At 43.3% G+C, this 27,953-nt stretch overlaps 1 protein-coding gene across 4 annotated transcripts in view; it reads left to right on the forward strand.

The window, feature by feature from the left end:
• LIMD2 (LIM domain containing 2) overlaps positions 1 to 27,560 on the forward strand; it is an 88,259-nt gene extending 60,699 nt beyond the window's left edge. The window contains exons 1-6 of one of the 4 annotated variants that reach the window (XM_083146993.1): positions 3,115 to 3,231; positions 17,323 to 17,409; positions 19,361 to 19,505; positions 22,349 to 22,393; positions 22,772 to 22,911; positions 24,982 to 27,560. In XM_083146993.1, coding sequence (XP_083003119.1) covers positions 19,458 to 19,505; positions 22,349 to 22,393; positions 22,772 to 22,911; positions 24,982 to 25,144 — 396 coding nt within the window. In that variant the 5' untranslated portion in view covers positions 3,115 to 3,231; positions 17,323 to 17,409; positions 19,361 to 19,457 and the 3' untranslated portion in view covers positions 25,145 to 27,560. Of the gene's footprint in view, positions 1 to 3,082; positions 3,232 to 11,527; positions 11,647 to 17,322; positions 17,410 to 19,360; positions 19,506 to 22,348; positions 22,394 to 22,771; positions 22,912 to 24,981 lie in introns of those variants that run through there. The other 3 variants (XM_083146991.1, XM_083146992.1, XM_083146990.1) reach the window with 3 other exon arrangements.
• Positions 27,561 to 27,953: the final 393 nt, after the last annotated feature.

Below are 27,953 nucleotides of genomic sequence, written 5' to 3' on the forward strand. Positions count from 1 at the left end.
GGTGCCGGACCACCAACCCCCATTGCCAGACAACTAAGGGCAGTATTCAATGAAAAAGTTCTCCGTGCATGGAGAGCGTTTTATTTAGCTCTCCATGCACTCTCCGTGTTCCGGAGGGCTCGCTGCCATTCCTGCTCCCTCTATTCAATGTGGTTAAGACTCGCCGCCACTCGCGGCGAGTCTTAACCCCTGCAGGGAGCAGGGAGCTTTCAGGGAGCCGGAAGCAGCCAGAGAGATTAAAGTCTCCCTGGCTGCTCCAGAGGACTGTGGAGGGGAGGGGGGCTCTCCAGGACCCAGGCTGCACCCCCCTATAGCCAGCGGGGGACCCAGTATTCACTGCACCGTTCGTGCATAGTTACGTTCGGCTGCAGTGAATATATGAATATCTAATGAGCTGCTCGAGCGCTCGGGCCCCCTGCTGGCTGCACTGTGTAAAAAAAAAAAAAAAAAAAAATGTAAAAAAATATTTTTTTTAAAATTAAATATATATTCATGTGCTATAAGCACATGAATAAAAATAACATGCCCCTTCACAGGAAAAAAACCCTGATTTTTTTTTTACACCAAAATTTAAAAAAAAAACCTTTACGTTCAAAAGTTCACATTCCAGCTCTCCATCAAAAGATGGAGAATTGCTACACGGAGAGAGACGGAGAAAATCACTTAAAAAGACGGAGAATATTTCACATTGAATAGGGTTGCTCGCTTTCGGAGAGCAAAATGCTCCATCCAAGGCGAACAAAGCACAAATTCTCCACAAAACACGGAGAACTTTTCTCATTGAATACTGCCCTAAGGCAGTACCCTTGGCAAACCAGTCATGGAGAGCCACTTTGATGTGCAGCTAACCCCTGGAGAAACAACAACACCCCTTTCCCCAGAGGCCACATTAATGAGCTAACCCCCCCTCCCGGGTAACAAACCCCTACGGTCACACAGCTCTGGAGGTATATCAAAATAAAACACCTCTCTGCGGCCACACCTTCAGGCAAACAATTACTCTTCATTTCGTCCCTGTGGCCACATAACTATCCCCTCTGTAGCCACAATCCCCAGCCACACACACATCTTCTTACCGGGAAGCTCAATGCAGCTGGAATTTGGAGACTGCAGACAAGCCAGCCTGGTGGGACAGGAGCACATGCAATCCTGTGTATGAAATGGTCACCACAATACATGCACACCCACAAATCTCCGCTGGGGCTGATGAGGATCCCTGCGTAATTTGGTCGCCAGGCAGCAAAATCTAGGGGCCCTGGTACTTGTCAAGGCCTGTATTAAAGCATTTTGTTCTACAGATATAGCTATGCACATCAGGATTGTACTATGGGGCCTCATTCTGGTTCACTTGCAAAAGCAAATTATCTCTCAATGGACAAAACCATGTGCACTGCAGGTGAGGCTGATGTAACGTTACATTTGGGTGTTATTTTCTGTGCAGGGTACTAGCTGCTTTATTTTTACACAGTGCACATGGTTTTGTCCATGAGAGAGAGAATTTGCTTTTGCAAATGAACCAGAATCAAGTCCATGGCCTCTAGTGCCCACTTGACGCAGCAAGTTTCATCCACAACTCTGATTAGCTGTACGCTGGCTAATGCTTCTTAAAGAGTTGTGGGAATGAATGCTCGCCTTTTGCCATGCATGTCATGGACATGGAGGACCTCCGAGGTGTGTGGCTATATTTGTATCTATTGGGTACTGTAGTTATTTATGAGAATTGGTAATTGGCTGTGATTATTCTGGGTTTTGACCCCTTCCTGGATTTGGCACCCTTGGGCATAGCAGATTAGAAAATACAGAAGTGGGGGGATATGCAGTCATTGATAACTGACCTCACGTTCTTACATATCCTCAAAATCATACACGCTAGTGATGTCATACCTTGTCCATAATGGTAGTTCTTCCTTTATGTTGTATTGCTTTTAACATTGTAGCTATTATTATTATTATTTGATCCAATGTCTGTGACATGCAGAAATACAGAACATGTTTTGGAGGACATGGGCAAGTTTATATCCTTGGTCATGTAACGTCTCTGCCTGAATCCAAGCTGAGCCATACTGTGGCTCTGCAGCTTTTGTGGTAATACAAGTACCAGCATAGGCTGCCAGTGTTGTAGTCCACCGCTGCTAAATGGCCATGAGCCGCCTATGTCCAGTCCCTTTTTATGTTACTTGATAAATTGCAACATACTGTATTTACAATGTGATCCTCTCTGTCCTTCATTTCTACTCCCCTTTAGTCTGTTTTCCCTTCCATACCCATTCACCTGTCTATGCTGTACCTCCCTCTGTCTCCATAGTAACTGGCTCTGGATAATGGGAGCATCCACATGGTCACCATAGAAACCAAAGCATTCGCTGGCCTTTCTGTATATACAACATGCAGACCGCAGTTCCCATCTACTGTGTGTATGTGTGTGTGTATGTGTGTGTATATATATATATATATATATATATATATATATATATATATATACAGTGTGCACTGTATGTATGTGTATAGATATATTTTTTTTCCTACAGTATTGTCCTTTAAATATATTAATACTATTATATTAATCTCCCCATTTTTGTGAATGTACAGTTTTATAAAATAACTAGGGATTATTTAGCTTTGTGGTATAGATTGCAAGTTCTCCAGAACAGAATACTGCTAAAATGTGTATAGTTCAGTGCTGAAAACAGAAAAAAGGTGGAAAGCAGGGATGAGAAATGTGCCGTGAAAGTGACATTTTTACTAGATGATGTAACTGTACAGTATATGAGTGTATAAGAAGTGAAAAGGTGTGCTATAACTTCAGTCTCCACAAAGATGTTTTAATGCAAATATGCATTTGTAATGTTAATATAAAAGCAAAAGTAATTGAAAAACAACAAGCAGACTTTTGAAGACCTACACAGGAAATAAAGATGCAATACTTGTAGACATCAGGGACAGATAAACCGGACAGGGGAGAGTGTGGGGGCAGCAGGGAAAGAAGAAAGAGGAGGAGAAGACCCAGAGAGTCCAATGGGAGCAGGGAAGGAGCACTGAAAAAAGCAATGGGGGAGGGTGACAGGGGACGGAGGGAGAGAGATAACCAGGGAGGAGAGGAAGAGGGGGAGGGGGGAGGCTGTTGCATGAAACAGCCACACAAAGGAAGGACCGGGGTTGTGAAAGAGAGAAAGCGGGCAGCAGTAGCAGGGCAGGAAGAAGCATCTCACACACAGGGGGACAAGGAATGAGGTGAGTACACTGCACCCACACATCTATAATAGCCAGAAGGCAGGCCAATATTGCAGGCTGAGTATTGGTAATCGGATCTGCAGAGCAGCATGATAAGACAAAACAACACAGCAAGCCAAACAATGGGGCAATGTAGAGAATTGCATTGTGTGATGCACAGCAATCCTACAAACCAATACTGTAACATGGGACATAGCACAACATGCCAAATCATACACCATATACCTATCCATAACCTGAGCACTATCCCCACACTGGCAAATGGACAGGAAACTAATAATACTGGCAATAAATGATTTAGCTGATTACATGCATATTGCCATAGCTTTTACATAAAAACCATGCAAAGGAAACAAAAAGGTGATATTTAGATTTGTAGGCTTTCCTGCTTGCTCACAGGTGAGTGTGTCTTTAAAGTTTGCTAAGACTATTATGTAGCCATGAGCAGCAATTTGCTGGCAGTATAATATACACACACATGACTGAAATGCCGCCATCATCACCATTTATGTTCTATTCGCTTGTTTACATTATTGTATTGTCACTTCTATGCAGGCAAGTGATAGGAGAGATAGTACAGGTGAGGGTACATTGCTGTGCCCGGCCTAGCCTAGGCTATACATTTTCTTGAATTAAATATTTAGCAAGGAAGTCTCTTAGCCTTTTATTTATATACTATTTTTGTTATCCTATGTTTACATTTGCCTGATTATATATCACCTGGAGTTTTCTATTTATCTGATGATAATACAGGAATGGATACAGATACTGTAATGCTGAATTAAAGACTTATGTACAACAATTCTGTTCCAAATTACTGCATATATTTTGCCCATATTTGTGCAAAATATATGCAAATATGAACTCTAATCACTACCACAAAGGTGGGCCAAATCCCACACAGGCATGATGTAGGCAAAATACAAGAATTACTATCATTAAATGTAGTGGTTAGCATTACTACCTCACAGTGCTGAGGTCATGGGTTTGATTCCCACCATGGCTCTAACTGTGCAGAGTTTGTATATTCTCCCCGTACTTGTGTGGGTTTCCTCCGGCTACTCCGGTTTCCTCCCACAATCCAAAAATATACTGGTAGGCTAATTGGCTCCCAACAAATGAACCCTAGAATGTCTGAGTGTGTGTACATGTGGTAGGGAATATAGATTGTAAGCTCCACTGGGGCAGGGACTGATGTGAATGTTCAAATATTCTCTGTAAAGCGCTGTGGAATATGTGTGCGCTATATCAGAAACTGTTAATTATAAATAAAATATGCAAAAATTGTAAACTGGTGACTGACTATACCATACACATTTTACACTGCTTAGCAATATATATTTATGGGTTCTGTTTACTAATACCCCTTTTACACCAAAATCCCTGGTCGGACCCTGGTCTTTGAACACGGGAGTTTCCAGGGTTGGACCCAGCTTCATACCCCATTTACACAGCACTGTGACCCAGGTCGGACCCAGGTCTGCACCGTTTACACTGAACCTGGGTCAGCCCTGCTTTTCCCTATGGCTGACATTAAAAATGTCAATTTTAGGACCAATAAACTGCCATCCAACCTTCCCTCAAATATTTTAAATAAAAATTAAAAGACCTGACAAGTTAGCATTGAAAAATGTTGGTTTGTAAAATATTTTTCAAAAAGTTTTATTCAGTGCTCAAGCCTACATAGCAGTATAAAAGTGCAGCTTAACCCATGTGCTCTCCCCAGCCCCTTCCCCTGCAGCAGCAGACCGAATCTCCCATGTGCTCCCCCAGCCCCCCCCCCCCCCCCCCCCCCCCCCAAAAAAAAAATATAAATGATACTGCATCCAATTATGAATTCTGTGTGCATATCCTTCCTGGCTGCTGTCTTTTGCCACTGCAGCGCACTTGGGAAAGGCATCCAGCACTTCTGGTATCCTTTCAGCACTATTTACACCGCCTACGACCCAGGTCCAACCAGTGTTCAACCCTGGTCAGGACCTGGGTAGGAGACCAGTGTTACTGGACCTGGGTTGGCGCCTTTTACACCAACACTGACCTGGGTCCAACCTGGGTTATTCCTTGGTGTAAAAGGGGTATAAGCCTTGAAAAGAGATAAACTACCAATCAACCAGCTCTAAATGATCATTTTCAAACACAGGACCTGATGTACTAAGCAAGAAAAATGAAAATGGAGAGTAATAAACTAGCAACCAATAAACTCGTAACTGTCATGTTACAGGCTGGGTTTAAAAAATGACAATGACAAAGGCTGATTGGCTGGTGGTTTGTCACTCTCCATTTTATCACATTTCAAGGCTTAGTACTACATCTCGCCCACAGCCTGTAACATGGCATGGGTTGATTGGCTAATATTCTCCCTCAGCTTTATCTCTCTTCAAAGCTTAGTATTTATTTATCATTAATTGACCAGTTATTTATATAGCGCACACATATTCCTCTGAGCTTTACAGAGAATATTTGAATATTCACATCAGTCTCTGCCCCAGTGGAGCTTACAATCTATATTCCCTACCACATGTACACGCACACAGACATACTAGGGTTAATTTTGTTGGGAGCCAATTAGCCCATGACTAGTGCTGTGAGGCAGCAATGCTAACCATCACACTGTCTGTGCTGCCCAAAACTTCTATAAATCTAATTAATTGGCAAGAAATAAATTATACTCCAGAAAAATAGAGCCTTAGCCGTCACGCTTAATGCTTCAATGATGTAATTAACTCCTATTTAATTTATAAACCTTGGTTCAAGTTATATTGGACTGATACCCTCTGTTTTGTTTTTTTGCTTTCTACTAATTTTCTGTCCTGACAATTTCTGAGGCTAGTGTTTTGCATGCTTACCCAATCAACTTGACTTTTTATGTTTTGTACATAAGCAGTCATTTTCTTCTGGTTTATGGAGCATTTACTGTATCACAATAGTAATCATGAGGGTTAACAACATCAGTGCTCCTATGCATACTTTAGAACAAAATTCATCCTGTGTTAAAAAAAAAAAAATACTGTCCATAAAATGCACACGAGGAATAATCACACTTTAAAGATAGTGTTCCAATGCCTAAACAGCTCTGTTTTGAAACCAGTGGCTACATTTTCACTGGCTAAATAGGTACTGTATCCGCAACCTGCTTAGGGTCTTCTTGGGACAATAATAACAGCAAAGTTTGAGAAAGTTGTGGAAAATAAAAGTATGGTTTGGTTTGTTTTTCTAAACACCAGCCAGGATTATCAAGAAGAACCAATGCTACTAGATACTTGGCATAGGTCTGGGCATCTGCAGATGCAGGGCCTGAACAAACCCTACGGCTGGGTACACACTAAAAGCCGACAGATTGGCCGTCTATTCCATAAACCAATGTATTGATTGTACAGGTTTTTGCACAAACAATATTGTGTATCCCCATTACCATGTGTCTGCCCAATATGTCTGGCAAGCAGATCATTTGGAATTATAGTCAATTGATTCTAGAAATGTGTACACATGGGGTGGTTCTTCTAAGTGACTTTGACTAGATTGTCAAAATCGCTTAGAAGGTTTGCCTGAATCTCCCCATGTGTACACAGCGGGCGATAGCAATGCTGGGCCCTTCAGTGTTGCTATTGCCCATCCAAATAGACATTGCAGGTAACAATATTTTGACTAGACACTGCAGTGTGCAATTCATCTGTACACACAGGCTGCTGCTGGGGATGGCTGCCGGCTTATCTCCAGCAATGCCATTGCGATTTTGACTAAGCAAAATTGCTTAGTCAAAATCGGCCAGCCTCTAGCCTGTGTGTACGCCCCATAAACCCAATATGCCGCGATGTTGGCTGGTTGACTGTAGACTAGGACAGATATATACATCTGCTGTGCTGCAGTTCCAATCGGATATGTCTGTGAATGATGCCGTTCTCAGACCTATATCAGCTGTACACAGCTGCTGATGCAATTGCGTTATAAAATTAATCACCTGAAAAAAAATTATATATTGTATAGTGTGTATCCAGTCTTAAGGTGCCCACACACTAGAAAGATTTGCGATCGTAAGATGTGCGCATAAATTAGCCTTGAAATCTTTTGTCTGTCCTGGACAAAAGATTTCAGGCAAGCGCACATCGTTACCAAAGATTTTTCTTAAGATCCCGTGTGCGTTCCTATGTATCTTTTGTTTAATCTTCCGATCTTTCATGCAGCACGTAAGATCAGAAGATTCAGCTAAAGATCCACGGGAGCACGCATTGGGCCGATTTTCGACCGATTATCGGAAAACATCAGATGATATATCTGCCGATTTATCGGAAATCGGCCCAAAAATCGTTCTAGTGTGTGGGCACCTTAAAGGCCCCCATACATTAGGCCGACTTGTCTTTAGGACAAGTCGGACCCAATTCTCCTGTGAGCCACCCGGCAGCTTCCCGGGAGGCTCACATACAATTTGTCACTTGATGTGCCAAATTTACATGTGATAAATCGCTTGCGATTTACTACAAGTAACGGGGAGCTGCGGGCGGTGAGGGGCAGGGGGGGCGCCGGTGATCCTGGGGCACAGGGAGCCGTGTAAGAAGCCACTGCCGTCAGCGGGAGCAGTGGGGGCAGCGCAGAGTACCAGGGAGCCGTGCCGGGCAGGAGAAGATGATGCCGGGCAGCGGCAGGACTCGGGAGCAGCAGAACACTTTAAAAAAAAAAGCCCATACAAACGCATAGGAAGCCATTGATTGGCTGAGACCTCCAATTAGCGATTGGCTGAGAGAGGTCTCAGCCAATCAATGGCTTCCTATGCGTTTGTATGGGCTTTTTTTTTTTTAAGTGTTCTGCTCCCGAGTCCCGCTGCTGCCCGGCAGTGTCTTCTCCTGCTTCCTGGTACTCTGCGCTGCCCCCACTGCTCCCGCTGACGGCAGCTTCTCCTCCTCCTCTGCCGGGCTCCCTGCGCCGCTCCCCTGATCCCTCCGCCCGGCTCTGGTAGGTCCCCCCGCCAGCTGCAGTCCCCGCACGGCTCCGGGCAGCACATAAGATTTAGAAAATCTTATGTGCAGCCCGTCCGACCTGCCGACTCCGATCCGATGCGCACGGGGCCGCGCATCGGGTTGGAGGGCATGTCTCCATATGCGATTTGGGCCGATTTTACGGCCCGATTCTTCCGAATCGGGCAAAATCGTGCCCAAATTGCATAGTGTATGGGGGCCTTAAGAATGGCAGTGCTTTTTCATAAAACGTAAAGATTAAAATCACACACATTAGCAGTGACTTTAATTCGTAGACGAGGTAGCCTTGTCATAGAACACCTCATTGCGGCACTTCTACCTGCTACAGAAATTTATCTGGCCCCTAATCCTAGTGTAATAAGTTCCTGTTCTGTATAAGTGTGTGTGTGTGTGTATATATATGTGTGTGTGTTTAGACGTATCAGAAAACATGGTTTTCTTCTGCAAAAGGAAAAACTAAAAAAGGTTTCACACACATAAGTTCAAATAGTCTGGATAAAAATAAAAAAAGAGAGAAAGAGAAGTAGGAACATAAGACAAATGTATGTTCAGGCAGACTATATTCAGATTGACAAAAGATACACGGCCAGACAGATACAAGACCAATTTCTACACTCAGAAGAATAGGGAAAATGGCAGGCCTACCTCAGTCAGGCAGGCCACACGACCTTTTTTGGAGACTATCAGACTGTACAGACCTACTTTATATCTAGACATTATAAAAGACCTAAAGACACCTGTTTTAGATAGGAGTGGGCAGTCAGGCAGGCAGGCACAAGGCCACACACGTAGGAAAAGGACAGCAGAAATGATACACAGGAGAGACGAACACACATAACCAGACACAAAGAAGAGAACAGACTACCACCTTTCAATAAAGGGTTGGAGATCGTGACATGTCAAGACAGACTCATCCAAATACATGTACAGTAGGTGCATAGAAGAACCGCAAATAACTACATGGTCTTGCCACCTCTCCACCCAGTAAGGGGTGAAGCACAGTGGAGACTGCATTTGGGGTTGACAGAGAGACACGCAGGGGACAGGAATAAAAAAAGGAGACTGGGTATATGAGGCTGAAGAATGATGAGGGTGGCATGAGGCTGGATAGATGGGGTCAAGAGGTTGGAGAGACGGATGCCTAATGGGGGCCTACACACTTAGTGATCTAGGGGCATCTCACTAGAAAAGCTTAGAAAATCGCTGTTTGTATGTAGGCCCCTTAAGGCTGTAGAGCAGGGGTTCCCCATCTTTTTCAAATCATGGCACCCTAGAGTATCAGAATTTTTCCATGGAACCCCTAGGCCCCCCAAAATATATATAAAATTTAGTGTTTAAATGTGATTCTTAGCTTCAGTTATGTGGTATAGGACAGGATTTCCTTCTGATTGTACACATATTTTATGATTGGCAGCCACCAGCACTGGTTTTGTCCATAAGTAATTGTTCATAAATAATTTGAATTGGTCCTGGACCACCAACCCGTGGCACCCCTGCAGGTGTCCCCAGGCACCCCAGGGAGCCGCGGCACATCGTTTGGGAACCACTGCTGGAGAGAATTTTGAGGGATTGGAGAGAGACAGATGGGATGAGGATATATGGTGGCCACAATGGCTAGGGGGTCAGACATACTAAAGTGTACTGACATATACAGTACATTCAGTGTGACAATTTTTTGAACAAAGTCTAAAAGTGGAAACTGATTCTTCAGTATATAGTTTTGGTGCTTTTTCTATATATTTTATATTTCCTTTAAAGTGATTTGAGGATTACAAAGAAATAATACAATGTTTTAAGTTAGTGGTTTTGGGACTTCTTACCTTCTTCTATAGAGGAGACTGTACTATATAGTGATGTAACAGATTCATGATTCGCATCTGGCTTTCATTTTAGGTACAGAGAATATTGGGCTAAATTGGCCCTTTAATAACCATATGCAATGTACGGTCCTCTGATAACTGTATGGTTCATAATTGGAAGTGAATCACAGGAATGTAGGTTTCAATGTGATGCCTATTTGGGCTGAGGTCAGATGCCTCATCACAGCAAAATATAGATTGTAGATTGAAATCTGTTCTCTCTTGCCATTTCCGTGTGGGGGTCAACCCAAAAGTCAGTCAGTATGCAGTGCAATAGTATGATATGGCTCAAGGCTATCTTTGAAAATATACTGTTCCCAGGTTTATTGTGAAAAAAAGGAATAAATGATTTGATTGATGTATTCAGGCAGGTGAAACCTAGTTATGTGATCTGCTTGCTGTGCATGCAGACGATCGTAAGAACTCGTCCATGTGTTGAAATCATTCGTTAATATGATTTTTATGTTTGAACAGATTCTCTTTCATTTCTACTGCGTTTTACTAGGAGCTAAAATCAGTCCGGCTTTCATTATTGGAATGACAGGATCATTTCAATGATACATAGACTCCGAGAACATTTATGAAATGTGATTTAATCGAAATAAAGCTGATCCTATTTCATATTAATAACCAATCGGGGTGTTTGTTTTCTAGTGGAGTTTGCAGCAGTAATGTAGAGTACACACCAGAACGACCATGATCGTGCAATGATTTCCTTGAAACTGTACGATGGTCGCACGATCTGTTGGAGCACACGATCTACCAACAATCTGCTCACAATCTCTGCCCAATCCAATGTAGACCACAAATCTTTGGTCGGTTTGGCGATTTTAACTGCTGCACTAAACGTGTAGTGGGGAAGCGCATTGAAAACCTGCCCAATTCTGCTCTTTTTACATACAATTGGTTGAAATCGCATCGAAATTGGGGGAATTGAGCCCAAATCGTTCTGGTGTGTACCCAGCATAAGCAACCACTTTGTCACCTCTATCAATAGGAACATTTGTTTAATTTGCATTTTATTATGTATTCATTTCCTTTTGACCAGTGATGTGCAGCAGATTGAAGCAGTGCCCATGCACAGCGTGTGACAGGGGGTCCTACAAACTGCCCCTCCCCCCCCCCCCCCCCCTGTGGGACACTACTGCCTGTGGGTGGGACCTTTTGGGAGGTATACATTTGTGAGAAGGGGGGGGGGGGAGTAGGGGCGAGAGAGGTGCCTCTCAATGTATTCCCACCAATACAGCAGCCCAGAAGTTAATATAGCTAATGGTGCCAAGCTCTGGAATGTCCCGCGTTACAGAGCTTGGCAAATCTGACTGCACAGTAAGCAAGGTGGGATTGTAAGGCAACATCTTATGTTGTACAAAGCATTTGCAAGATGAGAAAATGCAGAGCAGTTCCAGGATGTGCTGCTGTTTCTGAAGCTCATATCCTGTGTGTGCCCCATGGGAGGTGACTTACAAACTCAGCTACTGCTATCTGTAGTCAGTAGTATAGAGCAGTCTTGGCCGGTAGAAGAAGAGTGATATACAAAGTCATTGTGGCAGAATGGAGTGGTCTCCAGCTGTGGAGCCTCTGTAGCTGTGAGTTCCTTTATTCCTTTCATCTTTCCATGTGTCCCCCTCACTTCCTATCCCTCCTGCACCCCCTTCTCAGTGTAACACCATGCATGTCTCTCCCATATTCTCCCCCTGTCTTGTACTTGCAGCAGCTGGGTAGCAAACTCTTTGCACATAGGCTTTTTCCCATTGCAAGAAGTTATTTTTAAACAGTATGTGAGCGAAGATGCCATCTGTGCACACACAGTGGGAGGCTGGGTACTGCTGATTCCTTCTGTGTCACTTGTAAATGGTGCCTGACTACTGGAGATGCTGCATACAGTGCATGATGGCGAAATACAAGAAGCCTGCCTCTCCTATCTATTGGGTAGTGTAAAATTGTCCCTTCATACATTTCATTTTAGTCATGTGCAGTACTCAGTAGTTAATTTCCAGACTGCATAGTATACAGAAATAGAAAGACAAGATGTCAGAGCGCAAATCTATAGTATAGCCACCTGGGTCTGCAGCTGTCTCTAATAAGGGGATACCCCACCCCTTAAAACAAGATAAAAAAAGGGAAAAAAAATTTTTAGGGATAGCGCTGAGCCAGGTATATAGTTCGAATATTTTATTTTAAAACAGATATACGTGTGCTGTTTATATTCAACAATGGAATAATCCAATACAGGTACCGGCCAGTACCACACAATAATATGAAAAAGCAATTGCAAGAAAAATGAAAAAAATATATATAAAAAAGAAAGGTTCTGATTGTAGGAACCTCTTTATAAGATTGTCTCTACTGCGCCTACAGCAAATAGGGTTAGTGATGTTAGTGTTTAGTGGGGTTAAGTAATCACCAGGTTAATATTTCCACACTTCAAGCAGCAGTTTTTGCCCATTGGTTAGCTCTCTCACAGCTCCATGTTAGTAAGTAGCATGCATGCTTTGAATAGTATGGGTTAGTTATATACCACAGAATATATGGCTCAATTGAGCTAAAACTTGCCACTCCTCCGGTTTTGACCTTTAGTATACGGTGGTGGTGTCCCAGCTGCTGATTCCTTGCACTGCAATGTAGCCTTTTGGGGTTCTTCCACACTTGGGAGTCGAGTGGCTGGAGACTCTGCGTGGCGTGTTTGTACCGGCACCTGTCTAGTTCCTGACGCGTTTTCCCGCCTTTAACTCAGCGGCTTCTTCAGAAGAGTAGGTAGATATACAAGGCGTATGTGCTTGTGAAAATATGCCAGGGTTGCCTACTTTTTAAAAATCATTTCAGGGAGAAAAGTGAAAGGCATGCGGCGGGTCTTGCGTCCCCAGAGGGTGGGCCTTACATCACCAGAGGGCAGGCCTTGGATCACAAGGGGGCGGGCCTTGGGCCAACCGCTGCATAATAGGCTACAGGGGATTGTATTGTAGCCGGGGATGCCCTGCTGGGAGTTGGAGTATCTCAAGAACTGGAGAAAAGGGCATGCTGTGACTTTTAATGCCACAGCTGCGTAATATGCAGGGACAGGTGGTAGATGCTGGGGGAAGGGGGGGGCGGGCGTGGCTGCGGCATTACTGTAACTTGTAGAAGTCTGAACTGTAGCAGAAGAGGTGGTGGGGAACAATTGAAGCTGTACACTGGCGGCGCAGCAGCAATGGAGGCCTGGAGGGTAGAGACGGAGTGGAGCTGATGAATAATAAGCAGCGGGGAGGAAGACAAGTAGCCAGCCACAACTAAGATCAGTCTGACTCTGAGTATTCTTACCACTGCCACTGCCCGGCGGCGCCCGCTGCTCCTCAGTCTGACTCTGAGTATTTTTAACACAGTCCCTGCCCGGCGGCTCCCGCTGCTCCTTCGTTCACCTCTGTTGCGCTTCGTCCAGCGTGTCATTAGCTACCCACAGAGCCCTGCGGTGGCCAGAATTTATCAAGAGAGCAACGTCATGACTGGGTATGTCATGACGTCGCACTTGCAGGACCCAACTACCGCAATTGGGCATGCGCAGTCACAAATTTCAGCATCCATTCTTTAAAACCGGGAGGATGCGGACCTTTTCCGTGGGACCGGGAGGAGGAATGAATTTGCAGGAGACTCCCGCAAAATCCGGGAGAGTTGGCAACCCTGAAATATGCTCACATTCCTGTTAACAAGGCGTATGGACAGAGTGCAAACTTATTCAGGCTATGAGGACTGACTGTAAAGTGCAGATCTTTGGGATTGTCTGGAAATCCCTTTTGTATGCCGACTTTCTACAAAGACTACCACCATTATCATATATATTCCATTCACTGTTACTCAGCAAACCATGTCAAGAAAATGAGGAGTGGAAGTGCTTGGCCATGTCACTGTGATGTATGACAATGTTCCCATAGTCTGTCCCAACACTTAGGGGGGATGTACGCATTCTTCTCCAGTTGAACACTTTGCACTGTAGTCTATTTTTAGCTCAAAGTAGCTCAAAATGGGAAAAGCCGAGCTACTTTGAGCTCAAAATCTCCCCATGTGTATGGGCCTTAAGGTCCAGCACTCACTGCTCATCGCTGGGGCATACACACTGGGCGGCTTTCAGCTGAAAGCCACTCAAACTTGCTGCTTTCAGCTGAAAGTCGGCAAGTGTGTATGGGCCGTTAAGGTTATTATATGGAAGAATGGGTGTACTGTCCCGGGAATTTCAGTCAGGTTCTTTGCAGGGTGTGTGAACAGGCGCGACCTGGGTTTATCACACAGGATATGAAAAAGCAAGCTGATTGGGGAATGAGATTAGGTGACATGTTTAATGCTGCAGAGAGGAGATGATTTGCTGGAGGGATGAGGAGGTGCTGGAGCTGCTGGCTTTGAGAAGGGAGGAGAAAATAAAGAAGCAAGTGACTGACACTGTCAGGAACGCTAGGCTACTCAGTAATAACTCATCGGCCATGATTAAAGCAATACAGTGTGCTTTCCCCACCCACCTCTTTGTGCTGGGAAAAAAAGTCCCCTTTAAATAACATTATCTTAGCCAATCAATCAAAGCTGCTTTTTCAACAGCCAATAAAAGCTGCTCTTAGAGTCCTCACACTGTTGGCGGGACAGTGTGAAGGGGATCTGTGAGTTAAGATGATCTGTGCAACTGGCAAAAACCCAGGATCAAATACCTGGGATTTTGTTGGGTCGGCAATGAACATGTGGTATAAGAGACCTGTAGCTTTCTGATTGATATCCGGTTCATAGTTTGACAGTCAGTAGGTTGATATAGACATGGTCAACACAAGCAAAAGATCATACTTAACCATTATCCATTAAGATTTTCATACTTAACCATCAATCCAGAGAATGATTGTCAATGGTAAAGGTGTGTCAACTATAGCGATGCACTTTGCCCGAAGAATGGCGAGTAAAACTATATACTACTATGTTTGGGGTCCATGACATGAAATCTAAAAATTGGCACACAAAAAAAACCCCATGAAAAACCTGTCGACCATTTCTATGTCTTCCTTTTGTCCAGGTCAACCTATTGATTGTTGACCCTTATACCATAGCCTTTCTGGTTTATTTATTTATTTATTTTTATTTATTTATTTATTTACAGCTTCTTATATAGTGCAGCATATTTTGTTGTGGTAAAACAAACTATGGAGTAAGAAACCAACATAGAAGTAGGAAGGCCCTGCTCGCAAGCTTCCAATCTATAGGGATTGGTACTAAACCTGAGCTTTGTGATGTATGATACTAGTATATCCTACATGTTGCCTTCTCAGCTCATTTAAGTATACATTTTCTATAGGAAGTGTGCAAAGTAGACACGGCATGTGGTCGGCAGGTCAACAATCAATAGATCGACCACTATTAGTCAACAGTCCATAGGTCGACACATGAGAAAATTTCGACCTACCTTAGGTCGGTATGGTCAAAAGGTCAACACATACAATAGGTCTACATGAAAATGGTCGACATGCACAGGTTTTTAAAAAAAATTGTAGAACAGACAGTTTTTCATACTTCACGATCCACGTGGACACAGAGGGAGAATATAATAGTATGCTGAGGGTACCAAGGCACCGCACTCGAAGCATGGCGAGCGGACGCGGTACACTTATACGTGTCCATGTCGAAGTAAGACACAATTTTTTTTGAAAAACTCATGTCAACCTTTTTCATTGCTTGTGTTGATCTTTTGACCTGGTCGACCGTAGCAAAGTCGATCATTTCCACGTGTTGACCTATTGACAGTCGACCTTAATTGGGTTGACCCCATGACTCTCACCAAGGGCACACCGTAGACTAGTGAGCAGGGTAGCATCAGGAGACTTGGGGGACTTGTATTTTATTCTAATCTTACATATTCGACAGGGATGTCACCAGGTTTACAAGCAGTAGGTCGACACATGAAATAGGTTGACATGAAAGGTCAACATGGTTTTTTTTTCTCTCTTCGGACCCATACCTATTACACAAAGATAGGTAAAATAATCATGCAGTACATTCACTTATGTGCACTGTAACTATACAGACATTGCTGGATCCAGTCCTGCGGGGAAAGCCTTGCAAGTCTCTTCTGCTGAGTCCCACATGAGGCAGATTGCAAGTGCCCCAACTTCAGTTGTTAAATTGGCTATTAGCTGCTGTGATGCCAATTCCTAATGAGGTGTGGGCATATCTAATGCACATCCAAAATGTATACAAGATTATGGGGCAAGATCACAGGAAACAACAGAAGCCACAGGGTGACAGGAAGTGATAGAGGTGACTTTCATAAGCTACATTAACCTCTTCATGCCCTTATGACAACATCGCTTCCCCAAGAAAGTGTTCAGATTATTTACACAGACACTGTCTTCATAGGTGATGTGATCTGGGCGTACTATACATTTTATTATTATTATTATCATCATCATCATCCTTTATATATAGAGCCACAAGGGGTCCCAATTACAGAGTACATGAAACTAGTGACTTACAGTACAAGACATTATATGACAAGTACAGGGTATATAAAGCATAGCTACATCCGCAAACAACAGTGAAAAAGTACCGTGGCAGAAAACGGAGGACTTTGATGCTGTCTAGGGGAGTTTAGAGTAGAGTATGGAGAAGCATATTACATTGTAAAAGGGAGGAGCAGACAGGGTGACCCAGATGGAGTAGACAATGAGCGTGATCATTTATTATGGTTTTAAGCCAACCCTTATACATCACAATGTAAATGTTTTTATTTTTTTTATTTTCTTACGCAGCAATTTTCTGAGAATTGTCCATACCACCACATATACACATGCATTAACCCTTTCTATTATTAGTGTATGTGTGATTTGTGAGGAAAGAGTTCCTACCCCAAATTCCTACTGCAATACATGCTACATTTTGCAGACCAACGTGGAGGAAAGAGACTTTTTAAACAAAGCCTGTAACATTGACCGGAGCGCTGATTGGTCAGTACTTGATTTTTCTCCAAGCTTTAAAAGCGTATCGGTCATAGCCCTAGCGACTGTATCCCCTTTGAAACACATTGCCCATGACATGCACAATGAAAATATTTCACTGCATATTTAAAGGAGTACCTTTAAAACATCCCATAATATAGATGTAAGGGGAATCTAATACTTTATTAGTTATGGCACGCAATAAATTCACTGGTACAGCAAATTTTATAATATATTCTCTTGATTGCGTTCTCAGGCCACAAATTGGCGACTTTCTGTGTTTGTGACTGGTGCACCTCAAGATCTTCCTTATATTTTCTTTGACAGATGAGAAATAAAGCTGACCGGTCCCAGGAGCAGACAGCCGGAGAAATGTTTCAAGCTAAAATTCCCACCACAGCAGCCGCAGGACATGTGAGTACAACTCTTCCTAATATACCCTGCCGTGGTGCAATAAAGGAAGGTTTGTGTTCCACTGCAGAAAGGGACCATTTACCTCACAAAGTCATGATTGTTAGCCACTTTTTGAAAATGCACATAACTGCCAGTGACAGAATACATTAGTTTAGGTCACTAACATTGTTCCAAAAATTCATGGTAATTCTTAAAATGAGACAAGGGAATAGTGTTTTTAATCTAGGATTTACATGTGTTCTCGGACTGCACACCACACACGGTATTTAGGAGTCCTCTTATGAGAAACTACAGAAGAGACTGCCAGTGTAACTTAATAAATTATTCAATTATCATCCTGAACCCTACCATGCATCCTCTAATGCAGAGCTTTTGACCATCCCTCCTGGGACATAGGCTACATGGCCACCACTACAAGATCCAATTTACTGCAGCCTCGTACAGTGGCAAACGCAGGATTTTCAGAAGGGGGTTTCCAGAGGGGCGGAGCAAAGCACGGAGATGGACACTTAGGTGACCCAGTATATGCCGGGTCAGTTAAAGTATTATAAATAGACCAAATGTATATAAATAATAATAATATTAATTATATATATATATATATATATATATATATATATATATATATATATATATATATATACACACACACACACACACACACACACACACACACACACACACACACACACACACACACACACACACACACACACACACACACACGAGCGTCAACAGCATTGTAGACCCCTGGGCATAGCAATGTATTGGGGCCCCTACCGATCCTCCAGCGGTGAGGGTGGGGGAAGCTTTGATGTCCCGCGGTGGTAGGGGGTATTATATCAACCGCTCAGCATGTAGGGCCTGGATCAGTAATTTCCACTAATTACCCCTTTACTGCACAGATGGTGGGAGATGGGGTGGGAGAAGGGGGCATTGGGCTGAATGAAGGGGCCCTGATACATAACTTCCAGGGTGGTAGAGGATGTTTAATAAGCAGAGGAGGGGTGTATACTGGAGTGGGCTTATTATTCATAATTTTCTGGTGGGAGGACAGCTTGCTTGACTGCAGATATCTCCAGTTCCCAGAAATAGATTTCTTAGATTTTAATGGCATTAAAAAGTAGAGAATCCCACCTACCAAATGGTACTGGGGACTAGGGGATCAGAGTTCAGCAGGCAGAGCAATCTACAAACGAGCATATAAAACTACATACCAGGTGTGTGGAGCTGGAGCAGTAACCAGCTGCTGGAAGGCTGATGTCTCTGGTTCTGGGAACAGGAGAGACAAGCTACTAGTGTCCGTCAAAGGGGAAGAGTCCCAGCTTTTGGAATCTACCCTCAGAAAAACTCTAAGTCAGACAGAACCTGAAATATCTGACTGGGAAGAGCAATCAACAGGCTTGGATGGGGACCAGTGCTTTGAAGTCAGATATCTCCGGTTCCCAAGGGCCGATTTTCAAAATTCTTGTACCCCTGGAAAGAGGGGACCCTCAGCTACCAGTCTATGACCCTTAGACTCCTGGGGGGGTTTCTGGGTACTCAGAAACCCCCCCTGCGTGCGCTACTGCCGTACCTCCCAACTTTGTACAGGAGACAGGATGGACACTTGCATGTGCCCAAAATTTTAGGGCGTGGCCTCAGTCAAGCGTGCTTGCTGTGGAGGCATGGCCATCCCCTCTGTTTTTCTGAATATTTGTCTATTGGTTACTGCTCTGCTGAGCAGAGCAATGATGGACGGGGGAAGGGAAACCGCAGGACGCAGGTCAATCCTGCAAAAATCGTAACAGTTGGGAAGTATTCAGCCTGAGCTAAATGAGGCCTTGCAGTGGTGAGTAGGCCAGGCCCATGTCCGGGAAGTTAGGTGCTCTGCTCTAGCCTCAGTGTGGACTGTGCAGGACTGAGGCATATGTATAAAAATTACTTTGGTTTATTTCCTTGTCGGCTTCAGCTGTGTGCTCACTTGCTGAAACTGTCTACACTGCACCTACCAGATACAAAGGACAGAGGATGATAGCTAAGAACATTCTAGTCAAGCTGACCCTGAGATGCACTACAATATGAAGCCTTCAAGCAACCTGATACTCAGCCATTCGGTAATCAGCATGCCCTGGCCAGTGCTGAGCAGAATCCCACTCCTAGACAAACTGTTTAGTGGAAGATTGATGTGTGATGCTATAATGCAGTTACATCAAACTCATGGCCCTCCAGCTGTTGTGGAACTACATGTCCCAGCATGCCCTACCACCGTTTTAGCAATCCATTATATAAAATGTGTGGCACGGCATGCTGGGATGTGTAGTTTCACAACTGCTGGAGGGCCATTAGTTTGACACCACTGCTCTAATGGTTAGGGAGAGATAAAGCTGAATTATTACCTAGGAATATGTTTCCTAAGATGGTCCCTACCCCTAGCTGGAGACCCAGGGACTGCAAAGGGTAATACAGCGCAGGTTAATAAAGATCCCCCCCTTTTTCTAAATGATAACAGAGGGTGGAAAGTTTATTTATTTTTTTGCGTTGGAGGACCAGTCACAAGCAGCAATATCTTGAAACAATGCAATAAAGTAATTTTTATGTTTTACCATAAGCCTATATGTAATGAACACCATCCTTTTTGGTATGCAGATAGTGAAGTATGGACATATATGGATGATAGTGGAGAGTCTACAGTTAAGCTTTAATGAATCATCAAAGCAGCTCCTTGACGCCCTATGTTGGCCCCAACAGGTGCTGTGATTGCTGTAAACTACAGCAGTAGGTACGGGCCACTGTAGGGGCACTACTGCTGGCTGCCATTCCATGCACCCTGCAAGCCAGTAGGGCAGGCAATGGTTCACCCACAGAGACTCGGCGCACTGCTCGACCACATCTAGTTATGGTGCTGCTTCGAAGCCACTGACCTATAGCCAGTGGTGAAAAAAGTTGTAGCTCCATAGCTTTCCTTTCTGAAGTTATATTCTACACTTAAATTTGCAATATGATCCAAGAGCTAGATTTGTATGTTATTTTCCCAGTGGTGTTTGCCAAGTAGTGTTTTTAATTTCATAATGGTATATTTTCAGTTTTGTATCTGTTAAAGTAGATCTGTCAACTAGACTTGGTGGCAGCAGAGATTTTGACCCCCACCCAACATTGTGATGGCAGAAGTGGGTGGGGTTTATTTTTAACCATAGCCACCACACTAGGTAGGAAGTGGGAGGGATCTCGGAGGTTCCTCTAATCTCCAGAGGTCCAGGAAAACTATCCAAACTTCATCTGGCTACTGGTCATCTGGAAGGGAAGGCAGGTATGATGCATTGAGTGAATTCACTATTCACATTATGCTTGCCTCAGTACTGTCACTAGCTACTAGTACATAAAGGAACATAACACACAAGATTCTGTACGATAGACAACACACCATAAGCTGGCAGAATACATTTAATGGGCCTGATTCAGCTTTGTTAGCAATACAAAAAAGCACACAACTAGGGAAAACATGTTACACTGCAGATGGGGCTGATGCAACATGTGCAGAGACCTTTATGGTCCCACATACACAGGTCCCACTTGTCTGAGAGACATGTTGGACCTGATTTCCCTTCAAACCCCTGGCTGCATATGATTTAGCACTAGATGTGCCATTTTTTGCATGTGATTTTTCCCATGTAAAAAGGACTCCCGGTAGCTGTGGGAGGCATGAGAATTGAAAACCCCCATTCAAATGCACGGGCGGCCGCTAATTGGCTGAGGACTATCTGAGCCAATCAGTGGCCCCGTGCTGCACTTATGATGTATATGACACAATCTGATGCGCAGGTTGGATCGGATGTCAAACTGGTCTGATTTGGACATTTTTTATCCAATATATCTGGATAATCCGTTTGAATCAGATGAAAACAGTCCAAATCGAATCTTTGTATGCGCACCTTTAGATTTGGGTAAGGTGTGTTCAAACGGACATCTAAATTACAGTGTGAAAATAAATCAGCCAGTATTTACCCTGCAGAGAAATCTTTCTGCAAGGAACATCAGCCCCACCTGCAGTGCAGCATGGTTTTGCCCAGCTGTGTGCTCTTCGCTGAATCAGGCTCAACATGGAGATACTTCTGTGACCTAGATCTCTATAGAGCTAATGATATTGGAGTTTTGCCTTAACATAATCTTCAGTTCCTGACAGGAGATGGAACTCTTGTTGGCAAGGAGCAAAGGTGCATACACACTGTACAAGTTTTTTTGACCAATTTCGTTAATTTCGGCCATTCTGAACTAAATTGGTCAAAATATCTTTCAGTGTGTTTGCGACAAATGATGATGCGCATACCGGCCAGTTCATCAAGGTTGTTCGTCAACTGTTCATGCAGCTCAATTTGGATATCTTTCAAAAAGAGCCTATAAACTGGAGCTAGATCGTTTCTCTATATCGTTCATCCAGGACACTGGGTTCAAGGGAAATGTGTTTCAACGAAATTGGTCAAAAAAATTGTACAGTGTGTAGGCACCTTAACAGATCAGATGCTCTTTAAATAATTGGTTCTTTTTGGTTGCCCTCCATAGTGGCACAGTAAGGTGTAACGTAGTGATAGTGGAAGCCACCATGATGGTGAAAACCTTGTGAGGACAGTATGTTTTGCTATGAACAGCAGTGATGAGAGATTTGTTGGGGCACATATTCTGGTACTTGTTTAGTTTCACGGCGGCCAATATATCGGATGCGATATTGGTCAATATATCGGCCGATCCGTTGTGATTTTTTACCATATATGTCCGATATATCGGCCGCCGTGAAACTAAACAAGTACCCATATTCTTTCTAAATATTACACAATGCAAAATATCTTGTCAATTTACAAGACATTCTTGATATTTTCACTGTATTACTTAACAAAGTAGTGCATGACCCAAGTTATGTAGATGGCATAGTGTAATAGTGTCCTGACCTCTGTTTCTCTTTTAGGATTCTCCTTGCAGTCCATCAACAAGTGTGGTCCAGAGGTCAAAGGTGAGTTAATGTTCACTAGCTTCTCTTGTGCTTTTACTGAATTGCATAACACGAAAAAATGCATAAAAGTGGAGCTTAAAAGTAAAAGGAACAAGATGGCTGTGGCCAGTAAAGTGCTGGCTTAGTATGTAAGTGCACATAAGTAGATGACACTATTCAATATATGCCTAGCTAGGAGCTAGGGGTAATGAAAAGTGGTGGTATTGCACATCACAAACAATCAGATTCTGGCTATCTAGATTGTATCCTAGGAAGCGATGGAATCTGGTTGCTATGAGCAACACCACCTACTATTAAATCTACCTTAGGACTATGTGCTATGTGTATGTGCTTTATTTATTTGTGGCATCTTCTAATGGTGTTGGTGCATGTGACTAGTCTTTTAGTGTGAAGCCCCCAGTTAGAGAACTCTGCTCGTCCTGCCAGACGACTGTGTACCCTATGGAGAGGCTGGTGGCCGACAAACACATCTTTCACAACCGATGCTTTTGTTGCAAGCACTGCAGTACCAAACTGAGGTGAGTATTCCATTCCAGGAATACCCGAGAAAGGCCTTCACAGCTATGTACCTACCTTCTTACAGAATGCTAAATGTTCACCTTTACCAGTAATTTAGTATTTTCCGATCAGCATGTTTATATTACCATTGGCATGTCCTTATAGGATCAGTAAAAGAGGTATATGTTGTAAGACACATACAATATCATCTGTCAAAGTAAATTTTAAACCTTCTGTATCCACTCTGTAATTTTATGGAAAATGGGTATCGTATAAAGATCCCTTACCCAAATCAGGAGTGGCCATGTTGTTGGCTTAATTATGACATCTGAGGGGGCTATTCCGTTATCCCCAGTGCCAGCAGTTATCAGGGATTTTGTTCATTCTTTATTGACCAGCCCTGTCAGTCCCATTTTGTCACTGAAACACATAAGGAAGTCGGAACGTTCACAACCATTTTCGACTCATTCCAACTGTAACTTTACAGTCTGTATTCACTGTTCCGGCTATTGAGTGTTGAAACGGCAATGTTTTGTTGGAAAAGGCCACAATTTGGACAATTAGCGTCTGTGTCCTACAATTCAGATTCGACTTAAGGGAAAAAAAAAGAAGCTGAATTTGAAAGCCTTCACTGCTGTCTGAAACGGCAGCATTGAATAGGCGAGTTCTGCTATTTCCGCCAGTGAAAATAGTGTCACAGATTGAATAACCACCATAGATCCAGAAACTGATCCTAGATGCGTGTTATCAAAGGATTGAATAGCCCAAGGCCAGTGGCGTAACTATAGCACTGCAGCCCCCGCGGTCGCGGGGGGGCGCTGTGCATGTGGGGGCGCCGGGGGGCTGCGTTGCTATAGTTAGCACCCTCCCGTCCGCCCATCCACCACTTGCCGCCCGCCCATCGCCCGCCAATCCGCCGCCCGCAGCCTTACCTGTCTTCAGTTCTTCTGCTAGTGAGACGGACCACAATAAAATGTCCGCCCCATATAGCAGACAGTTCTCTGAAACTGTCTGCTGTATGGGGGCGGACATTTTGTGTTGGTCCGTCTCCATAGCAGAAGAATGAAGCCAGCAAGGGAGCCGGGACCAGCGGCAGCAAGACAGGTAAGGCTGCGGGTAGGGGATGGGGGAGGGGGGGGGGGTGCTGCGGAGGGGGGGGGGGGGTGCTGCGGAGGGGGGGAGGGGGCGCCCTGCGGAGGCAAAAAATCAAAATGCTTGAAAATTTTGCGGTGATAACAATGAAAACAGATTAATGGGAACGTCACTAATCCACAACATCACTTATTTCACTGTAGCAAGCATTACAATCTTTGGGCTTGTTAATCTGCAACATGTGTGTGATAGGAAACTGTAAAAACAGCTTATATGGCATGTACAAGGGGTGGATATCCTTTTCTCCAACAATGTATTTCAATATTAATGCAGAGTTTGGACCCCATGCCTGTAATACAAATTGTATGCTTCCAAAATACCGTTTTTTGGGGGGGGTTTTAATCGTATGTTTATTAGTTATGGGAATACAGAATATAGCAAAAAGCCAGTAATAACATGGCAATTACAGATTCTAAAACTTTTTTTTTTTTTTTAAGCAAGGCGCCCTAAAGTATCAGAATTTATTCCAGGGCACCCCTAGGCCAAATTTGTATAAATTTTTCTTCTAAAATGTATCAATAAGTAAATTGTATTTATGTTATCCTTGTGTGATGAAGGACAAGACTTCCTTAGCATTGGTTTTTCCTCTTGTATTGTCCATAAATATATTGAATTGGTCATCAGAACAGAGTAATATAGCAGTCTGCATGATCATGGTTTCCTTTACAAAAATAGAATTCTAATCTGTCAAAAGGTAGACATGAGTTTTTCAGGGCATGGCGAGCACAGCGGTATACTTTGATGGGGCCCATGTTGACATTCAGGAATAAAAAAAATGTGAAAAACGCATGTCGACATTTTGCCTGTTGACTTAATGATTGTGTCGTCCTTAGCCATGTCAACCTAATGACCCATACCGCTCCTAGCTGTGAGCATTGTAAAGTAATAAGTGCCTTATTTTCCTTTCCATATGAAGTGTAATCCTTCTCTCCCCACAGCCTGGCATCCTATGCCGCCTTGCATGGAGAATTTTATTGCAAGCCTCACTTCCAACAACTTTTCAAGAGCAAAGGGAACTATGACGAAGGCTTTGGACGTCGGCCTCATAAGGATCTGTGGACCCACAAAGAACAAGAGGCACCTGGTGACAACACACCGTGAGGGTGCAGATCATCCATATCTCAATTGGGGCTTAGCTTCTCCCACCCACAATGCACGTGAGGTTGGGCCCTTTCATGCCTCAGTTTGGCTTTTTTTTTTTTCAGATTAAGGCACTTTGAATAGGTTGTAGCGTATGCAGTTAACCCCTCCTTGGGTGGGAGGAGGTTTGCTGCGGAATGAGAAGTGATACCATGCCACCTTGGCCATTCATTTCATACTAGCATATCTTTGCCCTTTATTAGAAATTGCTTCTTCCAATTTCATGTATAGACTATAACTATCTCATCCCATGCTGGGGCTGTCCTTCTAGGCATAGGTGGCTTCTTCAATGTGTCTGGGGTATGGTGCAAGTGAGGGAGAGGGGGTATCACACTTGATTGTAATCTACAGCAGCAAGTTGTGCATTTGCACATTCTAAGCGGTCACCCAATTATTGCTGCCTTTATGACTTACAAATCTCAGGGTGATGGCAGGGAATACGACTGTATACATCGGGCAGCAATAGCATCAATCATAATTCCTCAGTATACACCAAAGTAATATTGCTATAAAGAGTGGGTGACTGCTTTTATAAGGCACATGGAATCAGGACAGCCATCCCCTTCTCGCTGCGCTTATTGACCTCAGGGGACATACACTTTTGTTCTATAAATTCAGAGTCCAGACATCCCACAGATTGGCCTTTCCTATATTCCACGTGCTCTATTTTTATTGCAAAGAGACCGAAAACATTCCTTGACTCTACTGCTGGTAGGGACAATAGCCCCTCTGCCAGCATAAGAGCTACTAATAATCTGCACTGGGTTTTGTTTACAGATTGTTTATAACTTCTGAATATTCTCAGTAAGACTTGATTGTATAATAAAGTATCTGTAGGACATGTTGCTCCCGCTTTGTGTTTGTATAGCTGCTATGCAACTACCATAGCCCCAGTGCTCTGCTAGAGAACTGGCTTTATAATAATTGGCTGAACAGACACAGTCCAACATGAAAGTGTCTCATACCATATTTACAATTTTTTATATGACAGTAGGGACAAATGCATTATATGGCTGTCCAATCCCTATACAGATTGGAGGGTATCTGGATTGCTCACAGAATGTCTAGTTAGACAGTCAATAGGTCTACGCCAGGCATGTCCAAACTATGGCCCTCTAGCTGTTGTGAAACTACAAATCCCATCATGCCTTGCCACCATTTTCCTATTAGGGAATGCAAAACTATGGCAAGGCATGCTGGGATGTGTAGTTTCACAACAGCTGGAGGGCCACAGTGTGGACATGCCTGGTCTATGCTGACAATGGTTGCATGTTTTTCACAATTTTTGTTATTTTACTTTTTAATGCTTTACCATCCACACAGACTCCGTTTGGGAATGGTAAAGTGATCGCAGTCCGAAGCTTGGAGAGCAAAAAAAAAATCATGAAAAACGTCTAGCGATTGTCTACCTAAACATTGTCTGTAAGCTAATCCACACCCAGACTGGAAGCAAGCATTTTGTGGTATTAGGTCTCCAGTACCCAAATGTTTATATATACTGCTTTTGGCAAATACATTTTTAAATATTCTTGTATGTAATCTTATCATTGGTGTATCTTGCTTTGTGATACTTGCATGGTTTGTTTGGCCTAAGGGTACTTGTTACCTACACAAAGTGATACAGCCATTTTGGGGTTTAACCAGTGCTTGTATGCCTCCCAACAATTTGTTGTTCAACAACAATTTTGAACCCTGCCTCTTCCATTTCACACAGCCTTTACGTACTGATGGGTGTGCATTATAGCGTGCCTTAATGATGTTGCTGGGTGATGGATAGTATACATTCTTAAGAATACTGGTTCCGACCCCATCCACATGTAGGTTATATGTAAACACTTAATTAAATCTCAAACATAAATTTATCAAAACCACTTCCAAGTTATAAAGAATTATTCTTATGACTTTCTGTTTATGGTGGCTTTTAAAAAGGTAATGTATGATTAACGCTGGAAAAAAAAAAAAAAAACAGCCGTAACCCCACAAAACGTGCAGCAGGGAGAAATCCAAAGCCTATTGCTAGATTACTGAACACCTCCATCTAGTGGTGCTCTGTGCAGCTACAGGATGCTTTATGATACTAGTCCCTTGGAGATGGCCTAGTTACAGCAACATTATACTTTTGTAAAATACAACTCAGGGTTCAGTATCCGCTTCAACACATGAATGGTAGAAAAAAGAAAAAAAAAATTGTCCAGCAGAATCTTAGCATTCTTTGCCTTGTCTGTGTACCCAATGGGCTCTGTGACTTCATTTGTACTGTAAGGGTGCTTGTCCACTTCCAAAGCATTTAATCACCTTTAAACTGAGGATTAATCCAGTATGTGACTGTTCTGTAATACAGGGTATTTACATAAAATGATATATTCAATTTGTTTAATACAGTCTTCTGCCTGATCATTTCTCTGGCAATAACCAGGTATCATTCAAAATAGGAGAGATGTGCAGACGTGATTGTATGTTTAACTATCTATATTGGAAATGGATGAAAATGTTGTATGTGTACACAGCCTAGTGTTGGAAAAGTGGACACAGGGCATTTGTGTAGGCCTCCGTTACATATTGGGTTGATTAGTGTGTACAGAATGTTGAGGAGTACACACACACACACACACACACACACACAGTGGGAAGTGAAACAGGTGTGTATGTGTGCATATAAGGTCCCCTGTCTATACAGTATGAGGTAGCAAAAAAGATGTCCGTGCCTGTATTTTGAGGAGAAAATGGATGTGCACATGCCCCACTTGGGCTTTCTTTGAACAACATTTAC

Source organism: Crinia signifera, chromosome 6 (genome assembly GCF_055691185.1).
Source record: "Crinia signifera chromosome 6, ASM5569118v1, whole genome shotgun sequence".
Taxonomy (NCBI): domain Eukaryota; kingdom Metazoa; phylum Chordata; class Amphibia; order Anura; family Myobatrachidae; genus Crinia; species Crinia signifera.